Source organism: Doryrhamphus excisus, chromosome 20, assembly GCF_030265055.1.
Source record: "Doryrhamphus excisus isolate RoL2022-K1 chromosome 20, RoL_Dexc_1.0, whole genome shotgun sequence".
NCBI classification, from domain to species: domain Eukaryota; kingdom Metazoa; phylum Chordata; class Actinopteri; order Syngnathiformes; family Syngnathidae; genus Doryrhamphus; species Doryrhamphus excisus.
Window position 1 is genome coordinate 15288408 of NC_080485.1, and position 22808 is coordinate 15311215.

Here is a 22808-nt window from a genome sequence, read left to right on the forward strand (position 1 = left end):
GAATGTATTTCTTGAAACCTTAAGAAGCCAAAATGTTACCACTTCCACATGGAATAGGAGGATAACTTTTTTCTGCTCCATCACGTGGGACACGCCGTGTCATTATTGCCCCCCAGTGACCAGAATACTACAACTCACTTCTATATATATATATATATATTCTCATTTGAGGGCCTAATAAAGATGGCGGTGAGGTCAGCGCGTCGCTAATCCCTGACGTTATGAGTCAAAACAAAGCCTAGCTTTCCGCCATGCACCGCGGCGTCATGCGCGTGCATACGCTCCGAACATAATACGGTGCGACTTAAGCCGTACGATGAGAAGAGAAAATAAATACGTCGAAGAGCAGCAAGGGGTGGACCGGGCCAGGCCGCTGCGGGCCGATGTCATCGCTCCCACCCCCCCTCGGCAGGACCCGGACGAAAGGGCTGCATGATTGTGGAGGCTCAGCTTCCCTCTAAGAAAGCAAAACGGAGCCGCAGTCCAAACAAGAGCGAGCCGGCAGCCAGAGAACACCGCTGCACCAGCCGGCTCGGGTTCACCCGTCGCCTCCGACCCGGCTGGCCCCCGCAGGCCTGCATTAGTCCCTGCGGCCCAGCCTCTCCAGGACAAACAAACAAGCGGCACTTACACAGTGGGGCGGGGAGGGAAGGGGGCCGGGTGCCACCAGCACGGTATGGAAGGGGAATTTGACCCAATTGGATTTGCTTTATCACCCCATATAATGACTCCCAGCCTGGCCAGCTGGAAAAAAAAAAAAAACAACTTGCCATTCTGAGTTTGGCCCAAAAAAGGGGTTTGCCCCCCCCCCTACAAAAAAAATAAAACAGATGGGGAGGCATCTCAAAAATGTTGTGCGCCTCTGGGGACATGTGGTTTTCCCCATCATTATATAACTGTAAACTCCTGGATGTCAGAGATTGGGGATAATAACTTTCAGATGTCGGAGCGGGACCTGCTGGATGGGAACAGTTACTCAGCAGAGGGCAGGAAGTCCCACAGATTAGGACTAAAGATGTGACAGGAATAAAAGTGGATCTCGACCGGGACCGGCTATGTGACGACTATCTGGGTGGCACAACGCCGCCGCCGCCGCCATGTTCATTCATTCTTTCATTTTCTACAGCTTTTTTCTCACGAGGGTCACAGGGGTGCTGGAGCCTATCCCGGCTGACTTCAGGGTACACCCTGGACTGGTGGCCAGCCAATCACAGGGCACATATAGACAAACAACCATTCACACTCACATTCATACCTATGGGCAATTTGGAGTCGCTAATTAAACCTAGCATGTTTTTGGAATGTGGGAAGAAACCGGAGTACCCGGAAAAAAACCATGCATGCACCACAAAGATGGCCGCGGGTGGAATTGAACCCTGGTCTCCTAGTTGTGCACGCTAACCACTCGCCCACTGTGCAACCGAGTCTTATATCAGTATAGTTAAATTTTTACATAATAATTTTTTGGAATGTGGGAGGAAAGCGGAGTACCCGGAAAAAACCAACGCATGCACCACAACTCCACACAGAGATAACCGAGGGTGGGATTGAACACTGGTCTCCTAGCTGTGAGGTCTGAACGCTAACCACTCAACCGCCGTGCAACTGAGTCTGATATCAGTATAGTTACATTTTTACTTAATAATTTTTTGGAATGTGGGAGGAAACCGGAGTACCCGGAAAAAACCCACACATGAGAACATGCAAACTCCACACAGAGATGGCCGAGGGTGGGATTGAACCCTGGTCTCCTAGCTGTTAGGTCTGAACGCTAACCACTCAACCGCCGTGCAACTGAGTCTGATATCAGTATAGTTACATTTTTACTTAATAATTTTTTGGGATGTGGGAGGAAACCGGAGTACCCGGGAAAAAAACCCACGCATAAGAACATGCAAACTTCACACAGAGATGGCCGAGGGTGGAATTGAACCCTGGTTTCCTAATTGTGAGGTCTGAATGCTAACCACTCGACCACCGTGCAACTGAGTCTAATATCAGTATAGTTACATTTTTACTTAATTTTTTGGAATGTGGGAGGAAACCGGACTACCTGGAGAAAATCAACGCATGCACCACAACTCCACACAGAGATGGCCAAGGGTGGAATTGAACCCTGGTTTCCTAGCTGTGAGGTCTGAACGCTAACCACTCGTCCACCGCGCCGCCGACCGCCGTTATTAAGGTGAGAAAATTAGACAGGAATAATAGAAAACCTCAGGAGATCAAGTCAGCAACATCAAGCTTAATCCGACATTCCCGTTTGATGTGACAGCTTGGGCGCCACCCAGATGTGCCGCTAATTCCCCCCCCCCTCCAGTAAATGAGTCCTTATAGAAGTGTCATCCTGTAAAAACCATTTTTATTGCTTTGTCTCACACGACGGCCTCGCATCATCGCTCACTTGCCTTCCTGGTCAAGGTTTGCCCACTTCAACTAAACCCCCCCAACCCCCCCTTTTTCCTCCTCCGTCACCCGTCTCTAATGAAATGACACATTTCCTCTCCCGTGCTCTATTTGAACACAGCAGCTGTTTTTTTCACCCTCCCTTTTTTTTAATTTTTCCCTCCCAAGCGCCGCTTTCTCGCTCTCTCCTTTTAAGCATCGACCGCAGTGCTGAACAAGCAGAGGAGGGTTTTTTATTGTAAATCAATAGTGATCGATTAGCAGCCTGGGTGTTGAATATGGATCAATATCACACCAGGCTGTGGAGGAGATCTGATTTCAATTGGCAAGAGAAGCCCGCAGCAGGTTTCCATCAAGCGGTAATTCAAGACATGGGAACATAAGTCAGATGGATTGATATAGACTAGCCAGGACCTTTCTTGCCACTGAACCAGCACAAGGAAATTTCTGTCATATATCATTAACGCAGTCGGGGCCGGCAGTTTAAGGAAAAAAAAAAAAAAAAAAACGGGGTGGGGGGGGGGGTAGCTGAACACACTACTGACCCTCGGTGCAGAGCGATGGTCAAACGCTGAGAAAACACTACCTTCCATAGCGCGGATGTCATGTTTTCGAGCGCCACAAAAAAAAAAAAACCCTCTTGGACCGCAGCGTTCGAAAACTTCTGCTGCTGATTACGAGACTCGTACTGTAAGCTGGTATTCATTTGCTGAACAAATGTCCCGCGGAGGAAACCCAAGTATTTTCACCGCGCCGCTTTTCATTTACTTAACCTGCGCGTTTTGTTCGAATTCGAGCGTACGGTCATGTGGAAAAAACCGGGACACCCGTCTACTCTTCGACCGCCGCACACATTCATTCATTTTCTACCGCTTTTCCTCACGAGGGTCGCAGGGGGGTGCTGGAGCCTATCCCAGCTGTCTTCGGGCGTAAGGCGGGGTACACCCTAGACTGGTCGCCAGCCAATCACAGGGCACATACAGACAAACAACCATTCACACTCACATTCATACCTATGGACAATTTGGAGTTGCTAATTAACCTAGCATGTTTTTGGAATGTGGGAGGAAACCGGAGTACCCGGAGAAACCCCGGGAGAACATGCAAACTCCACACAGAGATGCCCGAGGGTGGAATTGAACCCTGGTCTCCTAGCTGTGAGGTCTGCGCGCTAACCCCTAGACCACCGTGCCGCCCCCGCCGCACACAAAAGAGTGAAAATCTATGAAAACATGCATCCCTGCTGCGTTGTCGGCGCTATTATTTTCCCAACAAATACACCACAGGGTGGCGCTGTTATTAAAACACATTGATTGAAATTTCTCTCACAGCTCTAAAAACACTTTGTAACTTTAGTTTGTTTGGCCGAATCACCGCGAGGTTTGGTGCACACCTTTAAAGGGATGGCGTGCACATTTTGGAAAAATTTGAGCAAAATCGGTTAAAAACATGGCCGCCACCAAGCAATTGAAGAGATACTAACCAGCCCATAAGTCATTAACCATTTGCCTAAATTTGATAAAAACATTTATATTAGATGTATATGCTAGCATGTGTTCCTAAGCATTTTGACCCCAAGCAACCTACATACCTAAGTTTGATTGGTTAGCATACATGTGATAGCGTTTTAGTGTCGACAAATGCTCAGTGCCTTGTGCAGTACTAAGCCTGTAGGATATTTTGCTTGATGGCGGCCATGTCTTTTCGAGACATGTACCTGTTTAGATGAACACCACAACGCCACAATTTGGTACATACAATTTTGGGGGTGTGAAAAACACGTGTGTAAAATTTGAGCAAGATCGGTTAAAAACATGGCCGCCAACAAGCAATTAATGAACGTATACTAACCAGCCCATAAGTCATTAACCATTTGCCTAAATTTGATAAAAACATTTATATTAGATATATGCTAGCATGTGTTCCTAAGTATTTTGACCCAAACTCTTAAGAAGTTTAGTTGAACACCACAACGCCACAATTGGTACACACAATTTTGGGGGTGTGAAAAACATGTGCGTAAAATTTGAGCAAGATCAGTTGAAAAACATGGCCGCCACCAAGCAATTAATGAACGTATACTAACCAGCCCATAAGTCATTAACCATTTGCCTAAATTTGATAAAACATTTATATTAGATAGATGCTAGCATGTGTTCCTAAGCATTTTGACCCCAACTACACACTTTTGGGGGGGTGACAAACACGTGTGTAAAATTTGAGTAAGATCGGTTAAAAACATGGCCGCCAACAAGCTATTAATGAACGCATACTAACCAGCCCATAAGTCATTAACCATTTGCCTAAATTTGATAAAACGGTGATTCTCAAAATGTGGGTCGCGGCCCACTAGTGGGCTGTGGTGGTACTGCAGGTGGGCCATGAGAGGTCATTAAAAACATGATTCATTTTTGCAAATATTTGTAAAATAATTTTTACTGTAAAATATTGATTGCATGATTTTTTTAAATATTTATATATATATATACATTAATATATATCATAAATATTTATATAAAAATTATTATTATTATTATTAACATATCAAATTATATATAATAATTATTATTATATTAATAATAATAGTATTTTTTTTTCAAGTGGGCCCTGAGTTGGTAACGTTTGGGGACCCCTGTGATATAACATTTATATTAGATGTATGCTAGCATGTGTTCCCAAGCATTTCGACCCCAACTCTTAAGTAGTCCCATAAATGTTCCCAGGATGTATGGATGCTTAGCTGAACACCACAACGCCACAATTTGGGGTGTGTGACAAAAGATCGGATTGAAAAACATGGCCGCCATCAATTAACACATCTTAGCAACCAATTGCCCGTAAATCATTGGTCGGTTGTCTTCCAAAGCACTATGACTCCGACCCATAGGGGGCGACGCAAATGTCAACACCACAAGATGTTCTAATTCTTTTTTAAAAAGCGGGTCAGCCGGTTCATTCATCACTCGTTTGCGATATCTGACGGCACCGAGAGGGTGGGGGCCGTTCCAATCGACAGCATTGTAAAACAATAAAAACAAGAGCTATAGTTAGAAATAACTTGTCACTTTTAATAAATGACACCGCTTCAGGCCTCTTTCCCGGGGACCTCTGCTCCGATACATCCCGGGCACCCCTGGGGCCGAGCGGAGCAGCTCGTTTCCCCGAGGTAACTGATGACCCTCCTCTTGAGAAACCCCCCCCCCCCACTTCCAGTCTCCCCTCCCCAATCTCCTGTCCTGTGACCTCACGCCGACGGGAACGGGAGCGGGACCATGTCCGATGGAATCTTCCGAGCGCTGGGCCGTTCTAATCTCGTACCGTGTCACACTACAAATTGCCACATTCAGAAAATGGAAATAGATGGAGGTGAGGGAGAGGAAGGGGGTTAGAGGGAAAGGGGGGGGGGGTGCATTGACAAGCACTTCCCCCAACCCCCCCCAAGAAAAATACCCGAGGAAAGAACAGGTCCGGAGATCCCGACAAGGAATCACATCTCGGCGAACATATTGATCTGATTTACAAACGCCGCAGTCTTAATGCGAAACAAATGGCATGGGCGTGAACTGGTACTTAACCATAAAACCCCAGCATTACTCCGCCTCCCATGAAATACCACATATATCCGTCAGCGTGGCCTAATGTGCTGTTTTATGGCCAGATACCACTGAGGTTGACCCAACAGTTTGTTTGACAATTAGGGGGAAACCTAACAAGGACGCAACGAGCCAAGGAGACAAAAACCGTGTCGGGTCAACACTTTTACAGACTCTGTAAGCTGCGTCATTAATGCTGCAGGGCGCCCAACGACATCCGCTTCAATTATACAGGAGCGCTAAATATTTGAGGAAGAGTGGCATGTTTTATTTACTCCAGCTTTAATTTCAATAATGTAAGATCTTCGCCGCCATGACACTTCACAGCGGCGGGGAAAAGGAATCTTTTATCGCTTGTTTTCTGTCATAATATCCCAATAAATCACTCGGGTCGCTCCGCAGCTGTTTTTTTTTTTTTTTTTTAAAGCCACAGTAACGCAACAACAAGGCATGGATGCCACTTTTAACGACCTATCAAAATGTTACAGCAAAAAAAATGGCAGGCATTCAGGGAAGGGAATTGATTAACTCTTGCGTATGCCCGTATTTGGTTAGCAGTCATCGCTACAGAGCTAACATTGCTAACATTAGCATACATGTGATAGCGTTTTAGTATCATTCATTGTCTGTAGGATATTTTGCTTGATGGCGGCCATGTCTTTTCGAAACTTGTCCCCCGAATATGATCTAATATACAAAACTTGGTGGTGCATTTGTAAGAAAAATAATAGCAATAGTCACTCACACACAACATTTCTTATCCAAATATCCAAATACGCTTAGTAGTCATCCCACCATAGTCCTGGGGTGTCATTTCTGGGTCCCCGATAGTCTGTGCTCCAAAATACATGCTAGCATACAGATATTCTCAATGTTCTATAATCATTACACAAATGCTGAGTCGTTATTAACAATATAATACCAAGTCCCAAAGGCATTGTGCTTGATGGCGGCCAATTTCGGGTCTCAAATTTTGCACACGTATGCTAGTCAGTCCCCTCGAGGTGCGTACCAAATTTGGAGGTGATACGGCTTAATGATATTAAGTTACAGCCACTGTTTTGTAGAGCAATTGAGAAATTTCAAGTCAATTGGGGTTCAATAACACCTATGCCCAATTCCCATCCCTTTGTGGGAATACATTCTTTTCACATGTCCAAATATGCGTACTAGGAATCACAATCTGTTTAGTGATTAACAAAAAAAATTGTCAAAAATGCCTTCTTGTGGTATAAAAATTTAAGGATTTTGTACAAAACAGTAGAATTTTGTACCAAAAAAAATAGCATTTTGTAACAAAAAAGTAATGGCAAAAATATTTGTATATTATTTTAAAAAATAAAATAAATAGTGGGATTTTGTACAAAAAAGTAGGAATTTTTGTGCAAAAAAACGTAGTTGCATAAGTCGGATATTGTACAAAACATGGCGCACTGCAGTTTAGTAGAAAAGTGACATTTTTTGCGAATAGTATTTTGTACCAAAGAAGTAATGGCAAAAATATTTGTTTATTATTTAAAAAAAAATAAAATAAATAGTGCGATTTTGTACAAAAAAGTAGGAATTTTTATGCAAAAAAAGTAGTTGCATAAGTCGGATATTGTACAAAACATGGCACACTGCAGTTTAGTAGAAAAGTGATATTTTTTTCCGAATAGTATTTCGTACCAAAGAAGTAATGGCAAAAATATTTGTATATTATTTTTTTTAAATAAAATAAATAGTGCGATTTTGTACGAAAAAGTAGGAATTTTTATGCAAAAAAAGTAGTTGCATTAGTTGCAGTAGTTTCAAAACATGGCACGCTGCAGTTTAGTAGAAAAGTGATATTTTTTGCGAATAGTATTTTGTACCAAAGAATTAATGGCAAAAAACGTTAAAAAAAAGAGCCAATAACCAACAGTTGGAAATTCTACTGACACCTACGGAACTTAGATGGAACAGCAACCACCCGAAAGTCCAACTTTGGTCAAATGTGGTCCTCAGTTTATGGTCTTATATGCTCCAATAAATTAGTAAAAAAAACTTAAGTAAAGATAACGAGAAGGTGGTCGGTCGACCAAACCGTACCAAAACAACATCAACAAACTACCTGTCGTCAGGTAGTGACAGTTTCGAAATCCCAGAGTCCAACTCTACAGGACACATTGGTATTCCCAGTAACAACCATGCAGTACAGCGGTGTATTATTTAGTGTTTTACTACTGTCTTTTACATACTTTGTGTACAGTGTTAATGACTTCGGAGTTAATTAGGCTTAAGATCGGACGTGTACCAAAAGTCAACTTCGGTCACAGTAACCCGAGGACCACCTGGACTTGTTTTTTTTTTTGCAAATCCGGTTCCTCCCATTGTACACAACTTTTGAACAATCCCGCTCAACAAACAAAACAAAACAAAACAAAACACAACATGGCCTCCCTGGCGGAGGTAATAACCAAGCTTTTCTTATTCTCCTGGTGCAATGTGTGTGTGTGTGTGTGTCCAAGGTCCAGTGTTGCTCTTGGCCCTAGCGTCCATCCCATCAGCCCAGCTCTGGCCTTGTTTCTGTCAGCAATGAGGCAAGGAAGCGAGGGAAAGGAAGAGAAAGAAAGAACGAGGGGAAAGAGAAGTGGGTGGCTGGGTGAGGGAGAGGAGGGGAGGAGTGGGGGGGGTGGGTGGAGGGGTGTCGTCTCTATGGACAGATGGACTGCTCTTTCTCAACACATGTGGAACCATGTTTCGTCTTTCACTGCCGTCAAGCTGGAGCCCAATCCGTCGCTCTGTTGGCCCGCTCGCTCGCTCGAGCCGCACACACACACACACACACACACACATTACATATATATGTAACGTGTGCACACGCCACACAAACATCCTTCTTTCTGCCTCACACATGTTAAAGTCATCACCCCTGCTCAGCGCTAGTAAAACACAACACCCCCGGCTTCTCTGCTGTTGTCAAGTCTTGCCATTAGCTGATGCCACTTGGGAATCCTACCCCAGTGAGGTGGGCGTCCCCTGGGAGCGCCAGGCACCGCGTTTACGTTCAGCCGCCACTCATGTGAACCCAAACATGTGAGCATAATTTAGGGAAGGGAAAAAAAAAAAAAAAAAAAAACATCCCTTTTACGCGTCTTTGTGCGCGTCTTGACATTTACAAAGTGCGATAAAACTGACACGAGGGAGGAGGGAATAGAAAACAGGGCGAGAATAATTTGAGGTAATGTTTTGCTTAGTGAACACTATTACCCAATCCCGCATGTTGGAGCGCTGGGACGGAAGGTTCTGGCTCAGGCAAAAAAAAAAAAAAAAAAAAAAAGGTCTGGCTTTCATTTTTCGGGCAAGTGCGAGCCAAAGGCGGTACGCCAAGTACAGCGTTCCGCTCTCAACACGTCCTGTTCTTCCTCTTCGGGCTCGGAACGGAGACAGGCGTCACTCAAACGCATCCGTCAGGTGAAATTTATCGCTGAGGTGTAAATATACACGGAACACCTGCAGCCGTCACAACAACTCTGACCCTTTTTTTTTTTTGTGTGTGTGTGTGTTATCATTTTCATTACAGAGGCCAGCAGATTAACACCAAGCAGTGAGTGCCATCTTAATTGGCTCTCTGCAGATGCGCTGGGAAAAAAAAAAAAAAAAAAAATGTCATTTAGCCACTTCATAAACACACTTCCCGTCGCAGGTTATCAAGACGGCAAACACGCCCCGCTTTCCCGACGCCGACGTGCAATTAAAATGGTTTTAGAAATCCTCTTTGACAGGCCGGGGCTTAGCCAAAAATGTAAATGACATTAAAGGAGACAATGAATTTAATTTTGCTTAATGTCCTCTTTCGCTGATTCTCATTTACATCACATTTTCACATAAAGGCCTGACCTTATAAATACTGGCATTTGTTCAGCTTTTGGAGGTAATCACGCTTTTGCAAAAAACCAGATGGGAGAGCGCAAATTCCCTGCGATTTGTGTCTACGGAAGGCCGGGCGGCGGCGGCGGTGGGGTGGCGGCGACGGCGGGGGTGGCGAACGCGTTCAAGGGCTCGCCTTTTGTTTCTGGTAAACAACTTGACAACAAGTCAAGTGCACTCTGGGAAATGACCTGGGTAGGTGTCGCGCAAATCAACGATAACGCAAAGTCGTTTGGAAAACACCGACTCGTTAATGAGGGGCATAACGTGGGGACGGAGGGGGGGGGGGGCGGCTAAGCAAAATGTACATTAGGCTAAAATGTAATTGCATTAACACATGAACAGGTGTGCCGAGGCTCTTATGAAACAGCTAAATGAATAAAAACCTCCCACTGCACCGTCATGCCCAAGTGCTGACCAAAAAAAAAAAAAAAAAAAGACACCAGAGCCGAAAATAAGACCGCGGGGGGCTGGGGGGGGACAAGTCAATGTCATGAATTATTCAGTGGCTGGGCTGCACTCCAGAGGTCAGTGCTCTTTGACCTTTGTGACAGGAAGTGAAAGGAAGCGGCGGGAAGAAATGGAGGCGGCACATTTGGATTTGGAATTTTTTTTGGGGGGGGGGGGGGGGGGGCGGTTTGTTTCAGTGCGCTAACACGTTAGGTTACTTTTAACCTGGTATAGCCGTCCCTCGCTATATAGCGGTTGGGACATCACTTGATTGCGTTTTTTTTTTTTATGTTTGATTCCGGCCTATTTTAGTCCCAAGATGCATATTTAAAATTACATATTTTTGTCCTAAATCAAATTTTTTTATGCATAAAAAAGTTCAGAATGACCAAAAACACGAACACAGTTTAAGGATCTGGATTTTTTTTTTTGGGGGGGGGGGGGGGGTGTTTCAGTGCGCCGACACATTAGGTTACTTTTAACCTGGTATAGCCGTCCTTCGCTGTATCGCGGTTGGGACAACGCTCCTTCACTTGATTGCGTTTTTTTTTTTAATGTTTGATTCCGGCCTATTTTAGTCCCAAAATGTATATTTAAAATTACATATTTTTGTCCTAAATCAAATTTTTTTTATGCATAAAAAAGTTCAGAATGACCAAACCTGGTATAGTCGTCCTTCGCTGTATCACGGTTGGGACAACGCTCCTTCACTTGATTTCGTTTTTTTTTTAATGTTTGATTCCGGCCTATTTTAGTCCCAAAATGCATATTTAAAATTACATATTTTTGTCCTAAATCAATTTTTTTTATGCATAAAAAAGTTCAGAATGACCAAAACCTGGTATAGCCGTCCTTCGCTATATAGCGGTTGGGACTACGCGCCTTCACTTGATTGCGTTTTTTAAAAAAAATACTTGACTCTGGCCTATTTTTGTCCCAAAATGCATATTTAAAATTACATATTTTTGTCCTAAAGTAAGCATTTTTAAGCATAACAAAGTTCAGAATTACCTAAAACACAAATACAGTTTAAGGTATCGATGTTGTCAACAGGAACGCCTATGCTGCATGGGATTTCCTATGTAAATTAGCATCAAGCTAGGGTATTGGTTTTAGCGTTTTTATGTTGAATGTCAAAGGATGCTTCATTTCTGTATGTTCGGTTTTCAAAGTAAAAGCTCTGAAGTCGGACTCGACTATGCTTAGTTAGCAAGCGGAGACCCAAAACCGACAAACCAGTCACGGTTGCGGTTCAAATGCTGTGGGAAACATGCTAGCATACATGAAATGCACATGCTAGCATACATGAAATGTACATGCTAGCATACATGAAATGCAAATATCATCAACGTTTCATCAACATGACACAAATACTCATCGACTTACGAACTCGTCGTTGCTCAGTGCATAGATGTTTTGTTTTGTAGCGTCCACGTTTCTCAACCAATCTTGCTCAAATTTTAAACACGTGTGCTCATCAGCTCCCTAAAGGTCCACACCAAATTCTGCGGTGATGCGGAAAAACACTCGGAAGTAACAGTCGGTGTTTTGCGGAAATGCGAGAATTTTCTAGTACAACCGATTAATGGGCCTCAATAACAGCGCCACCATGTGGTGTATTTGTTAGAAAAGTAATAGTACAAGCGACACTGTGCGGGTGCACGCTTTGGCAAATTTTCATCCTTTTTTGTGCAGCGGTTCACAAGTAGAAGCATTATATGAATAAATGTCATAGCAGTCATAGCAATACATGATATATTTGAGTATAATTGGGACGAATTTGGGGTCCGGAGTTTGGGAAACACTTCTCTAAGTCTATGTGACCTTTGAACCTTGGCGCGCCAGAATTTGCTAGTCATTTTCCACTTTGAACAGCGTGTGTTGTCTTATTACAAAATCCATGCGCGAGCCACAACAACGTGTCTAATCTTTCACACGAGAGGAGACAAAGTCAATACGGCAGCGAGCGAGGACGACCAGCAGAGCCGCCACAGTCGCAGCAAATTGAGTTATGTTTGCCTATGCTCGCCGCGCACTGTAGACGCGGGAAGGCGTCTAATCAGATATTGGCTATCTCATCACTATCATTCTAAAGACTCAAATTACCCACTGAATAAACCTACACCCCCACTTACTTTAAGGCACCATTAACTTAGAAATGCGACATCAACGCCGGCACCGCTGGATTCGCTGCTGATTTATTAGCCGACTGCAAAAGTAGACAAAAATGACTTTAATTCCACGCAAAAGTGTTGAGTTTTCGCCGTCTGATCTCACGTCTGGGAAAAAAAAATGGGGCACAATCGAGAGCGACGGGCTCCCCGAAGACACAAGAAGTCACAAATCCGCCAAAACGCGACCAAAAAAAAAAAAAAAAAAAAAAAGCAACTTCCCTTCATGTGAAAATGCCCATGAATAATGCAAAGGCATCAAATTTAAGTGTTGAAATATTTAAAGAGCAAGCAGTGCTGAAACTATGGGACAGATGTTAGGACTCTATATCTAACCAACTTTTTTTTTTTTTTTTAAAGAGAATCCTTCCTCTTCAAAAAAAAAAAAAAAACTATCAAAAGTGAGGGAAAATAGGGTAAACAGATGTCTGGCTTGACCGCAGGAAAATAGGACACATTTGGAATGATAAGTTTCCCAAACTCTGTCGGACATGCCAGATCCATGGGAACGCCAGTTAATGTCTCGCTAGATGCCAGCTAGCTGCACACACGCCCCCCCACCCCACCGACACACACACACACATCCCACCCCCTCTTTGCCATCTGGGAAAATGTTACAGTGCATGAACGCCATCAATGATACACTCCATGGAGTCGCATGTTCTCACGAGAATTTAGCAGGATTTTGTATGAAAAAGTAGTCATTAGTTGGAAAAAAAAAAGGGACATTTCCTGGGTTACTTGCAACCTCCCACCCCACCACGCCCCCACCTAAATATTTTTATGACTAATGGAACTGATGTGGCCTGACTCCATCCCTCAGATGGTGTAGTGGTAGGTCAAGTTTTCTTGTTGTTTGTTACTTCATAAATTTGTGTTGTGGAGTTGAAAAAAAGCCTGAAAAAAAGGCAATTTTTTTTTAGAATAATAGAAGGTTTGTCAATCTAAAAAAAAAAATACAAAATTATTAAAAAATAAAATGAAATAAAATAAATTTTTGGCCAAAAAGTAATGCATTTTCGAGGTTACCACCACAAAATATAATATCAGGAGTGACTACATGACAGTAACGCACCTTAACTATAAGCACTAAACACATAGCATAAGAAGCATAACTTTGTACAAAATAGAATTTATGCAAAACATAGTGACAAAAATAGTAGGATTTTGTGCAAAATAGCAGGATTTTGCACAAAAAAATGTTGATTTTGTTAAAAAAAATTACATAAGTAGTAGAATTTTGTACAAAAAAATATTGGCCTCGACAAAACAGTACGGTCATAAGTAGTAGGATTTTGTACAAATAGTAGGATTTTGGACAAAATAGTGGGATTTTGTACAAATAAATGAGTGGCATACATAGTAGGATTTTTGTACAAAATAGTAGGATTTTTGTACCAAAAGTAGTGGCATAAAAAATTAAGGATTTTGTACAAAATAGTAAAATTTTGTATGAAAAAAATAGTATTTTTTACCAAAGAAGTAATGGCAAAAATATTAGTATATTATTTTAAAAAAAATAAAATAAATAGTGAGATTTTGTACAAAAAAAAGTAGGAATTTTTGTGCAAAAAAGTGGGATATTTTACAAAACATGGCACACTGCAATTTAGTAGAAAAATTATATTTTTTGCGGCTTATTGCAAACTTGAAAAGATATGAACGTGCCCTGAAGGCAACCGCTGACATGTTCATGGTTGTTTACAAAACTTGAAATGAATTAATTAATTAATTAATTAAAATAAAGCACATAAACACACATAAAGAAATTGCCATAGTGGGATTTTATACAAAAAGGTAGAAATTATAGATTGTGGATTTTTAGTTTTTTTAATGAGTGACTGAGTTCTGAAGTGGGATGCCTTTAGGAAATTTGTCCAAATAAAGCACGTTCACGGCTAAATGTAGCCTTGTTAGCATAGCATGTGATTGCAGCATTGGGTTCAACATGACTGTGTGTGTGTGTGTGTGTGTGTGTGTGTGTGTGTAACTACACTGCCACTCCTCTCAGCTGTGGAGTCTCAATTCAGGTGCTTTGGCTTTCACTTTTTTTTTTTTTTTTTTTGTACTTAAATTCCCCGTAGCGTTTCCTAAAAAAGGTTTGCGGTAATTGTACGCAGACGCAGCCCGACTCCGCTATCAGACCTCAACGTTGGCCTTGCGTCACTCAAGTCAATTGGAAGTAATCGGGCGTCAGCACAGGTGCTCGTCGGGTAATGACGTGCGTGAGAAGGCGACAGATGTAACAGAAAATGGCAGTAAAACACGCAGGAATGGGGGGGGGGGGGAACTCGGGCGAATTATAATTTTACACATAAGCGTAAAATAAAAAAAACGGCCTTTTTTTACAAGCCTGGCCCCCGGTCACTGGGAAACCTGCGAGGGTCGGCGACGAGGGGCGAGCTGACAGGCTCATAGTTAGGACATGGAGACAATGGGAGGGTCTAATGAGGAACATATGCTTTTGTGTTTCAACAGAGACGCTCATTGTGCGAGGAAAGGGATACTCCACTCCTATTCAGGCTCATCACAATGAAAACCCGAGCCCTCCCTGAGCCGCTTGAGCTTACAATATCCATCCGCTCCTTTAACCCACCCCTTCTTTTTCAGTTCCCACCCCTCTTTTTTTTTTTTTTTTTTTTTGCTTGACTTGAATTCTTCCACCTCGCGCTCATCTGGCTAACTTAAGTTACGTGTTTTGTGCGTCGAATCGTAGAGGAATAGCCGTCGGCGACGCAAAACCAACATGAAAGCGGCGTCACCTTTTTAAGGCAAACGACAGAGCATGGCGGCAACAACAACACACAAGCAGCATCCCTGTGTCTCTGTGAGAGAGAGAGTTTGCCTGCAGACAGCAGTAGCTGTGGTAATCCATCCAGGCTCCCAAGGCAGCCGGCTCCTACTTCCTGATGCATGAGAAGCGGCTGGAGTGGAGTGGCAGCAACAACTGCTCAGCCCTATTTGATTACTAATAAGAGAGTTGTCCCCTCTGTCAGATAGCAGGCATTCTCCGCTAAGCAAACAGTCATTCCGCCTAGTCAAACATTAGCATTGCTGTCTCTCCCTATACGACGTGGTGAGAGTTACATTCAAATAACCCCCCCCCCTTCAACCCACCCCACTTCAACCCACCCTGTCCTCCCACCATTCCCTCACCTCTCATATCCGCATACAACACAAACCGCTCAGCGTATTCGCCGTGACTTCTATGTTCCGCGCTGGGAGAGTTGTGTCAATGCCCGCCTGCCCGCCCGCCCGCCCGCTTGTCTGTCTGCCCGCTGGGGGTGCGTTTGTTCGCCCACTTTAGAGGGAATAGGAAGGTCACCGCAATGTGGCAACTTCCCTCAAGGTGCAAAAAAAAAAAAAAGCACAAAAAAATGCATTCTAATTTGGATCAACACCAAACAGTCCACCTGCGGTATTGTGCAAAAAGTCCAAACCGCTAAATAGTGGGAGTTAGCGATGATGTTAATTAGCGTTCCATTCCATTTAGCTTAAAGAGAGAGGCTGTTGCTCAAGGGTAACACTAAATACTCGCTGTTTAAGCCTATGGAATGTGTGCCGTCTTGACAGAATGACAGCGTTGTAACAGCGTAGCGTTTCACGTAGCGTAGCAGGGTGGAATATACAGGAAATGCTGATATCCCAAATGTCAGTTTTGCTTGATGGCCGCCATGTTTGTTTTTTTTTTAAACGAGACGATGCGGTGAAATGCCACAAAGTTCCAGAGGCCGGCATTGTAGCACATGTGAGCTGTGTGAGAAATTTCAATCCAACTCAAATTTTGGCCTGTTTTGACAAATATTCACCATTTTTGCGTGACTTCTGCACAATACTGCAAGTGACAAAACATGAGCACCTATATCCAGATCTGCACCAACCAAGCTCTTGGCTCCAAAGTCGACAAAACAGTACGATCATAAGTAGTAGGATTTTGTATAAAAAGTAGTGGATAAATAGTAGGATTTTGGGTAGAATAGTGGGATTTATGAGTGACATACATAGTAGGATTTTTGTACAAAATAGTAGGATTTTTGTGCCAAAAGTAGTGGCATAAAAATTTAAGGATTTTGTAAAAAATAGTCACATTTTGTACCAAAAAATTTTTATTTTGTACCAAAGAAGTAATGGCAAAAATATTAGTATATTATTTTTTTTAAAAATAAAATAAATAATGGGATTTTGTACAAATAAATGAGTGGCATACATAGTATGATTTTTGTACAAAATAGTAGGATTTTTGTACCAAAAGTAGTGGCATAAAAATTTTAGGATTTTGTACAAAATAGTAAAATTTTGTACCAAACAAATTTGTATTTTTTACCAAAGAAGTGATGGCAAAAATATTAGTATATTATTTTTTTTTAATAAAATAAATAGTGAGATTTTGTACAAATAAATGAGTGGCATAGATAGTATGATTTTTGTTCAAAATAGTAAGATTTTTGTACCAAAAGTAGTGGCATAAAAATTTAAGGATTTTGTACAAAATTGTAGAATTTTGTACGAAAAAAATTGTATTTTGTACCAAAGAAGTAATGGCAAAAATATTAGTATATTATTTTAAAAAATAAAATAAATAGTGAGATTTTGTACAAATAAATGAGTGGCATACATAGTATGATTTTTGTATAAAATAGTAGGATTTTTGTGCCAAAAGTACTGGCATAAAAATTTCAGGATTTTGTACAAAATAGTAGAATTTTGTACGAAAAAAATTGTATTTTGTACCAAAGTAGTAATGGCAAAAATATTAGTATATTATTTTAAAAAAAAATAGTGAGATTTTGTACAAATAAATTAGTGGCATAAATAGTATGATTTTTGTACAAAATAGTAGGATTTTTGTACCAAAAGTAGTGGCATAAATATTTAAGGATTTTGTACAACATTCTAGAAATTTATACCAAATAAAATGTATTTTGTACCAAAGAAGTAATGGCAAAAATATTAGTATATTATTTTAAAAAATAAAATAAATAGTGGGATTTTGTACAAAAACGTAGGAATTTTTGTGCAAAAAAAAAGTATTTGCAACATGACACACTGTAGTTTAGTAGAAAAGTCCTGTTTTTTGCGGCTTATTGCAAACTTGAAAAGATACGAACGTGCCCTGAAGGCAACCGCTGACATGTTCATGGTTGTTTACAAAACTTGAAATGAATGAATGAATTAAAATAAAGCACATAAAGAAATTGCCATAGTGGATTTTAAGTTCCAGAGGCCGGCATTGAAGCACATGTGAGCTGTGTGAGAAATTTCAATCCAACTTTCAATCACCCTTTTTGCGTGACTTCTGCACAATACTGCAAGTGACAAAACATGAGCACCTATATCCAGATCTTCACCAACCACGCTCTTGGCTCCAAAATGTTGTGCAATCGTTTAAACCAAGCCGCTTCCTTTGCTAACATCAGCATCAGTGTCATGAACAAAACAAAAAGGCTGGCTCGCCAAATACGTAGGAGGCTACCCAAGCTTTTCCCGGCATGATCCTCTAGCGACTGAACCACCTGCACCCATCCAGGTGGCCGACCGCCCCCCTCGGCGCACAGGTAGCTGGGAAAGACCCCCCTTAGCCACTCACACGCCGATAGCGCTTCTCTGGAAGATGCGAGTCAGAGCCCTCAACTGGGGCCGTCTGGCACCGTCAGGGGAGGGAAGGGGGTGCTTGGGGTGGGGCGGGGGGGATGCTCGTTTGTTCTGTACAGGCTACCCGTTTAGTGAGTGGTTTGACTCCCCCCCCCCCCTCTTCCCCTCCCATCCCAGGCGAGCTGAGAGCCTTACCTGTCGATGATCACCGGGTCCGACGGGGTCTCGTTCCTGTTGCCGCAGCTTTTCTTGTCGCAGCATCGGCTGTTGGGACACACAGAGGGCGTCTTTTTAAAAAAAACGTTACCGTCATCAAGCCAGGCAGACATTTTTTGGAAGAACTTGAAGAAAATGTCCCATCTTTGAACGTTCATGCTGGATTCACACGCTCATTCAGATCTACAACAGAATTCCCGACACTTTCTCTTTGCCCCCCTCCCAACTCTTCCACTAACCAGTGAAAATCGAAAACTAGCAACAGTCCCGCTAAGTAACTGACAAACAAACAAACGGCACAAACAACATAACCTTGGCAGAGGTAACAATGAACCCGGCCTGCTTTTTATCGACCACGAGGAGTCACGCTAGCCGTCCCATTGATGCAAAAAAAAATGTCTAAAAACAACATGTTGTGTTGTTTGGCTTATAGCGTTGCAGGGGAGGGGCACGGGGAATATGGAGAGGGGGGGGGGGGTGCAGGAGGCAGGGGAGTCACTTTTCACAGCTTCAGCTTTTGTTTACCTCTAATTGCCAAGCTGCTATTTCTGAGGGAGATGCAAGGTGCCACCCTCAACCAATATTTCTGCAAGGCATTTATCAATTATGGCCTCAAAAAGCACTAATCTATCTTCCACCACATGTTTCAGCAACCCCCCCAACCCCCTCTCCACGCTCTCTCGCTTTTTCTCTCTCAATCTAGAGCTTCCAGCTAGCTGCCTTTCACATCCTTTGATTTGAACATGAATTAAAAAAAAAAAAAAAAACTGCAGAAATAAACAAATTCATCATCCGGGCTTCCATTTGAAATGAAAACACATGAGAATAAGATTGATTTACGCCATATGGTGCAGGAAGACAAACAAAGATTTGTGCGAAGATACTGTCGGTCGAGTGTGCACTCTTTTTTTTTTTTTTTTTACTCAGATTTACAGCAGCAATACTTGTGCTAACTTTCTTATTATCTTCTTAGCTGATCTTTTTTAGAAACAAAAATTATCAGCAGTCACCTCTTTATAAGGGCACTTGTACATTTTTATTGCAGAAATGACCCTAATAAAGATAAAACATAAACATTCTTACTATTATGGAGATATGTGACGTCATACTATAAGCTCTTATTCATGTATTTTGGCCAAAAGCATACAAGATCAGCCACAATAATAAACATAATTTATAAATTACATATCAAAAGGAACAGAAGCATTTCTCTATTGTTTTAGCGTCATGGAAACACTCCTGATATTATTATTATTTTAATAACAATAGGATGAAATGGAGCATAAAAGAGACACTGGTAGCTAAATAATGAAATGAATTAATTAAAAATATAAATGATAATATAAACAGCTGTCAGCACGCCAGAGTGCAAACAACACACACGTTATGAAATACATGAGCATTATTGCATTTAAAAAGGCAGTTATATATTTATGTTTATGTTCTATTGCATTCCATAATAGTAATAATAATAATAATAATAATAATAATAATAATAATAATAAGCCAAATAAAAGCCAAAGAAGCCAAGTGAAATATTAGAAACAGCTCCCAGTCTGAAGCAGTGAACCTCCAACCACAATTAGAAGCAGATTTTTGGAGATGCTGCACGTGCTGCTATACTGCAACTCATATTATTACAAATAACAACAATATTTGCACCAATAAAATTGCACACAATAACCCAAATATTAACCTCTGGTGGTGGTGGTGGTGGTGGTGATGCAGTGCACAAACACAAACTACAGCAGTAACCATGTTGTTAAATTACCGTAATACCTTTCAAAAGGTTGCAGTTGAAATACCCCCCCCCCCCCCCCCCCCCCCCCACTTCGATGTTCCTACGGTTATTATTAGTATTATTATTATTCGCCTATGGCAGCAGGAGCATATTCAATGTGTCACAAAGTGATGGATGCGCGTACAAATTGAGCGTGAGTGATGCATGGAGGGGGGGTGTGGATGAGGGTAGGGGGGGGCGGTAGGGGGAGGACAAGGTGCAAATCACTCGCATATGATGCACTTTGCGCGACTCGTTGAAACAATGCGGCAACAACGCGGGCAAAAAAAAAAGGCGCAGGATAAGAAGGGGGCGTTTAAGGGACCAGTATCCGAATTCAATGCTCACAGAGCTGGCTGGTGCGCGCTGGGGGTAGGGTAGGGTGGGGTGATGTGTGTGTGTGGGGGGGGTTCGACAATAACAACAAAAGGCGTTTCTTCCCCTCGCTGGGTATCGGTGACACCGCTTGAATGGCAGCGCAACGTGAGAGGCTGCGATTTATGTGCTTAAATGGCGCTAAAAGGCTCGCTGATCAGTGTTGACAGATGGAATCAAGTGCTGGTGCTGATGATGCTGCTGATGCATCACCGGGCAAAATATTCATAAATAATAATAATAACCATTTCAAACTCACATCCCTCTCCCGTAATGTGTATACTAAATAGTGAAATTTTTGAAATAAATATAATTATCTTACCTGCACATGATTTCATGAGTGAGAAGAACTCTGCACATTTCCGGATTCTTGTCTTGGCCCTCATAAACTATGGCCTTGAAAAAGAAAGGAATTGTATTATTAAAAAAATATTGCACACATTTATGCATAATAACCACAAATAAAGAGTATTTTTTGAAAGTGTCTGAATATTAAATAAATATTTTTAATACTGATATATACAATTAAAAATATACATATTGATTCAATAGTAATTATAATACATTTTGATTGTGCCCCCCCTCCCTCACCAGTCCCCTATTAATCCACTTAAGACAGGCAAGCTGACGGAGAAAAAAAAAGGGGGGGGGGGGGGTTGTCGCCCGGAGAGCTCCAATAGAAGTGTCATCAATATGCTTATAATCTGGGGATATTTGGGGGAAAAGTGTTAATGGGCAATCTGTTGTTTATTTTTGGAGCCGCTCACAATGATCTTTTTCTGTGGATAAAAAGCGCGTGTCTGGCGGTACGGTTGAGTAATTTTTGAGCATTGGCTGAAACAGATGGCGCCGAGCTATCAGTGCTGCCGCGCTTCTCTCTCCATCTCCCCATCTCCCCATCCCTCCATCCCTCCTCCTGCTCAGCATCCTCAGCCTCCATCATCGGTTTCTAAGGGGGACTCGGTCATTATATCCCAAAACGACTCTTCAAAGAATTAGGAAATACCCATATTATTCATATATACTCTTTGAATATTTTTGCTTGAAAAAAAAAGCTTTAAGATTTTTTTTTTTTTTACCAGGGGGTTATTATCCCTATTGCTTTGATTTATGTGGCTGTTTGCAGCCGAGGAAACACAAATCCATAAATTGCTTGTTCTGCGTCATTGATTCGGATCATTGGCGCAGGAATGCTGTGACCGGTGGCGACACGGCTCTATTTAAAAGACGCACGAATATAGCGAATAAACATCTATTTGTTGTATGCTAGTCATGCAAAAAAAAACTAAACATTTTTTTAAAGATGATGAATGCAGATCTAATTTCTTATAATGATGCACATTATTTAGCTTGAAAGGTGTTTTTTTTTTTAATAAAAAAAAATATGTTTCACCTCCCAGCCTTTTGCAAGAAATGGGATCATGTGGAGCAGACGTCCCGTTTAAATTTTTAATGTTGGACAAAGTGACTCTCCTGCAGGCTTTCAGATGGACTTTGCTGCTTCTCCCACTATAACGTATTATGCTTTTTTTATATATATATAAAATATATATATTTACATAGGCACGTGCAACTTACCTGCTTTGTCATGGAATCGATTAACCGAATGTAAAGATCCTGTTCTGTTCTGACGCCTGCGTGGATAGAGAACATGCAGAACACTTTATTTTATACCCACGACATTAAATAATAAGTGTTATTAGATAATAAAAAAAAACAAAAGCAAAAATAATAATTACCATTTAATGACTGGTGTTTTTTTTAATATATATACTGAATCAGACTTACCATTGCTGTACAATAACTGTAGTTTGTAATGTATCCCATTGTTAGTTTTTTCACTGGTTGGCTCCTGAAATAATAATAATACAAATAATAATAATGACGATAGTATTAAGACAATAAAAAAAATATGCCAAAAAAAATGTCTCTTGGGCTTTATAAATCCATCCGGGTGCATGGAGCATCATCACTTGGATTCACTTTTCAGAATGATAATAACAAGACAAGTCATCTCCTTACTTTTTCTTTCTCCACAAAGTCGACAAAAGCAGTCCTCTCGATCTCCACCGGCTGGCCCTGCCTGTCATAGAGGGCCAGCACAAAGTGGAAAAAATTGGACTTTCTGAGGTTGGAAGGGGGCTGCTTCTCGTAGTGTGCCCGGGCCAGGCCGACTCCGCTGCGGGGAGAGAAGAGGAGAACACCTCGGTTAAAAGTTGGAGCGAAAAAAAAAAATAAAGATGTGATTTTTGTTCTTGTTGATGTGTCATAATGTGTTTTTTAGTGTTTAAAAAATACAACTAAAAAAGGGAAAAAAAAATGACAGAAACGAAG

The 22808-nt window shown here is 41.7% G+C and overlaps 2 protein-coding genes across 7 annotated transcripts in view; one reads left to right on the plus strand and one right to left on the minus strand.

The window, feature by feature from the left end:
• The window catches only part of mgmt (O-6-methylguanine-DNA methyltransferase), a 269091-nt gene extending 249621 nt beyond the window's left edge, over window positions 1-19470 (plus strand). Inside the window, exon 6 of the mRNA XM_058058125.1 lies at window positions 18281-19470. The gene's annotated coding sequence lies outside the window, so the exon portion shown is untranslated. The remainder of the gene's footprint in view (window positions 1-18280) is intronic.
• Window positions 1-22808, minus strand: part of ebf3b (EBF transcription factor 3b) — a 118059-nt gene that overhangs the window by 94475 nt on the left and 776 nt on the right. For all 6 annotated transcript variants that reach the window (XM_058058101.1, XM_058058103.1, XM_058058104.1 and 3 more), the window contains exons 2-6: window positions 22497-22653; window positions 22263-22326; window positions 22053-22108; window positions 20797-20870; window positions 18299-18367 (exon numbers count right to left, since the gene is read on the minus strand). In XM_058058101.1, the coding sequence (XP_057914084.1) occupies window positions 18299-18367; window positions 20797-20870; window positions 22053-22108; window positions 22263-22326; window positions 22497-22653 (420 nt within the window). The remainder of the gene's footprint in view (window positions 1-18298; window positions 18368-20796; window positions 20871-22052; window positions 22109-22262; window positions 22327-22496; window positions 22654-22808) is intronic.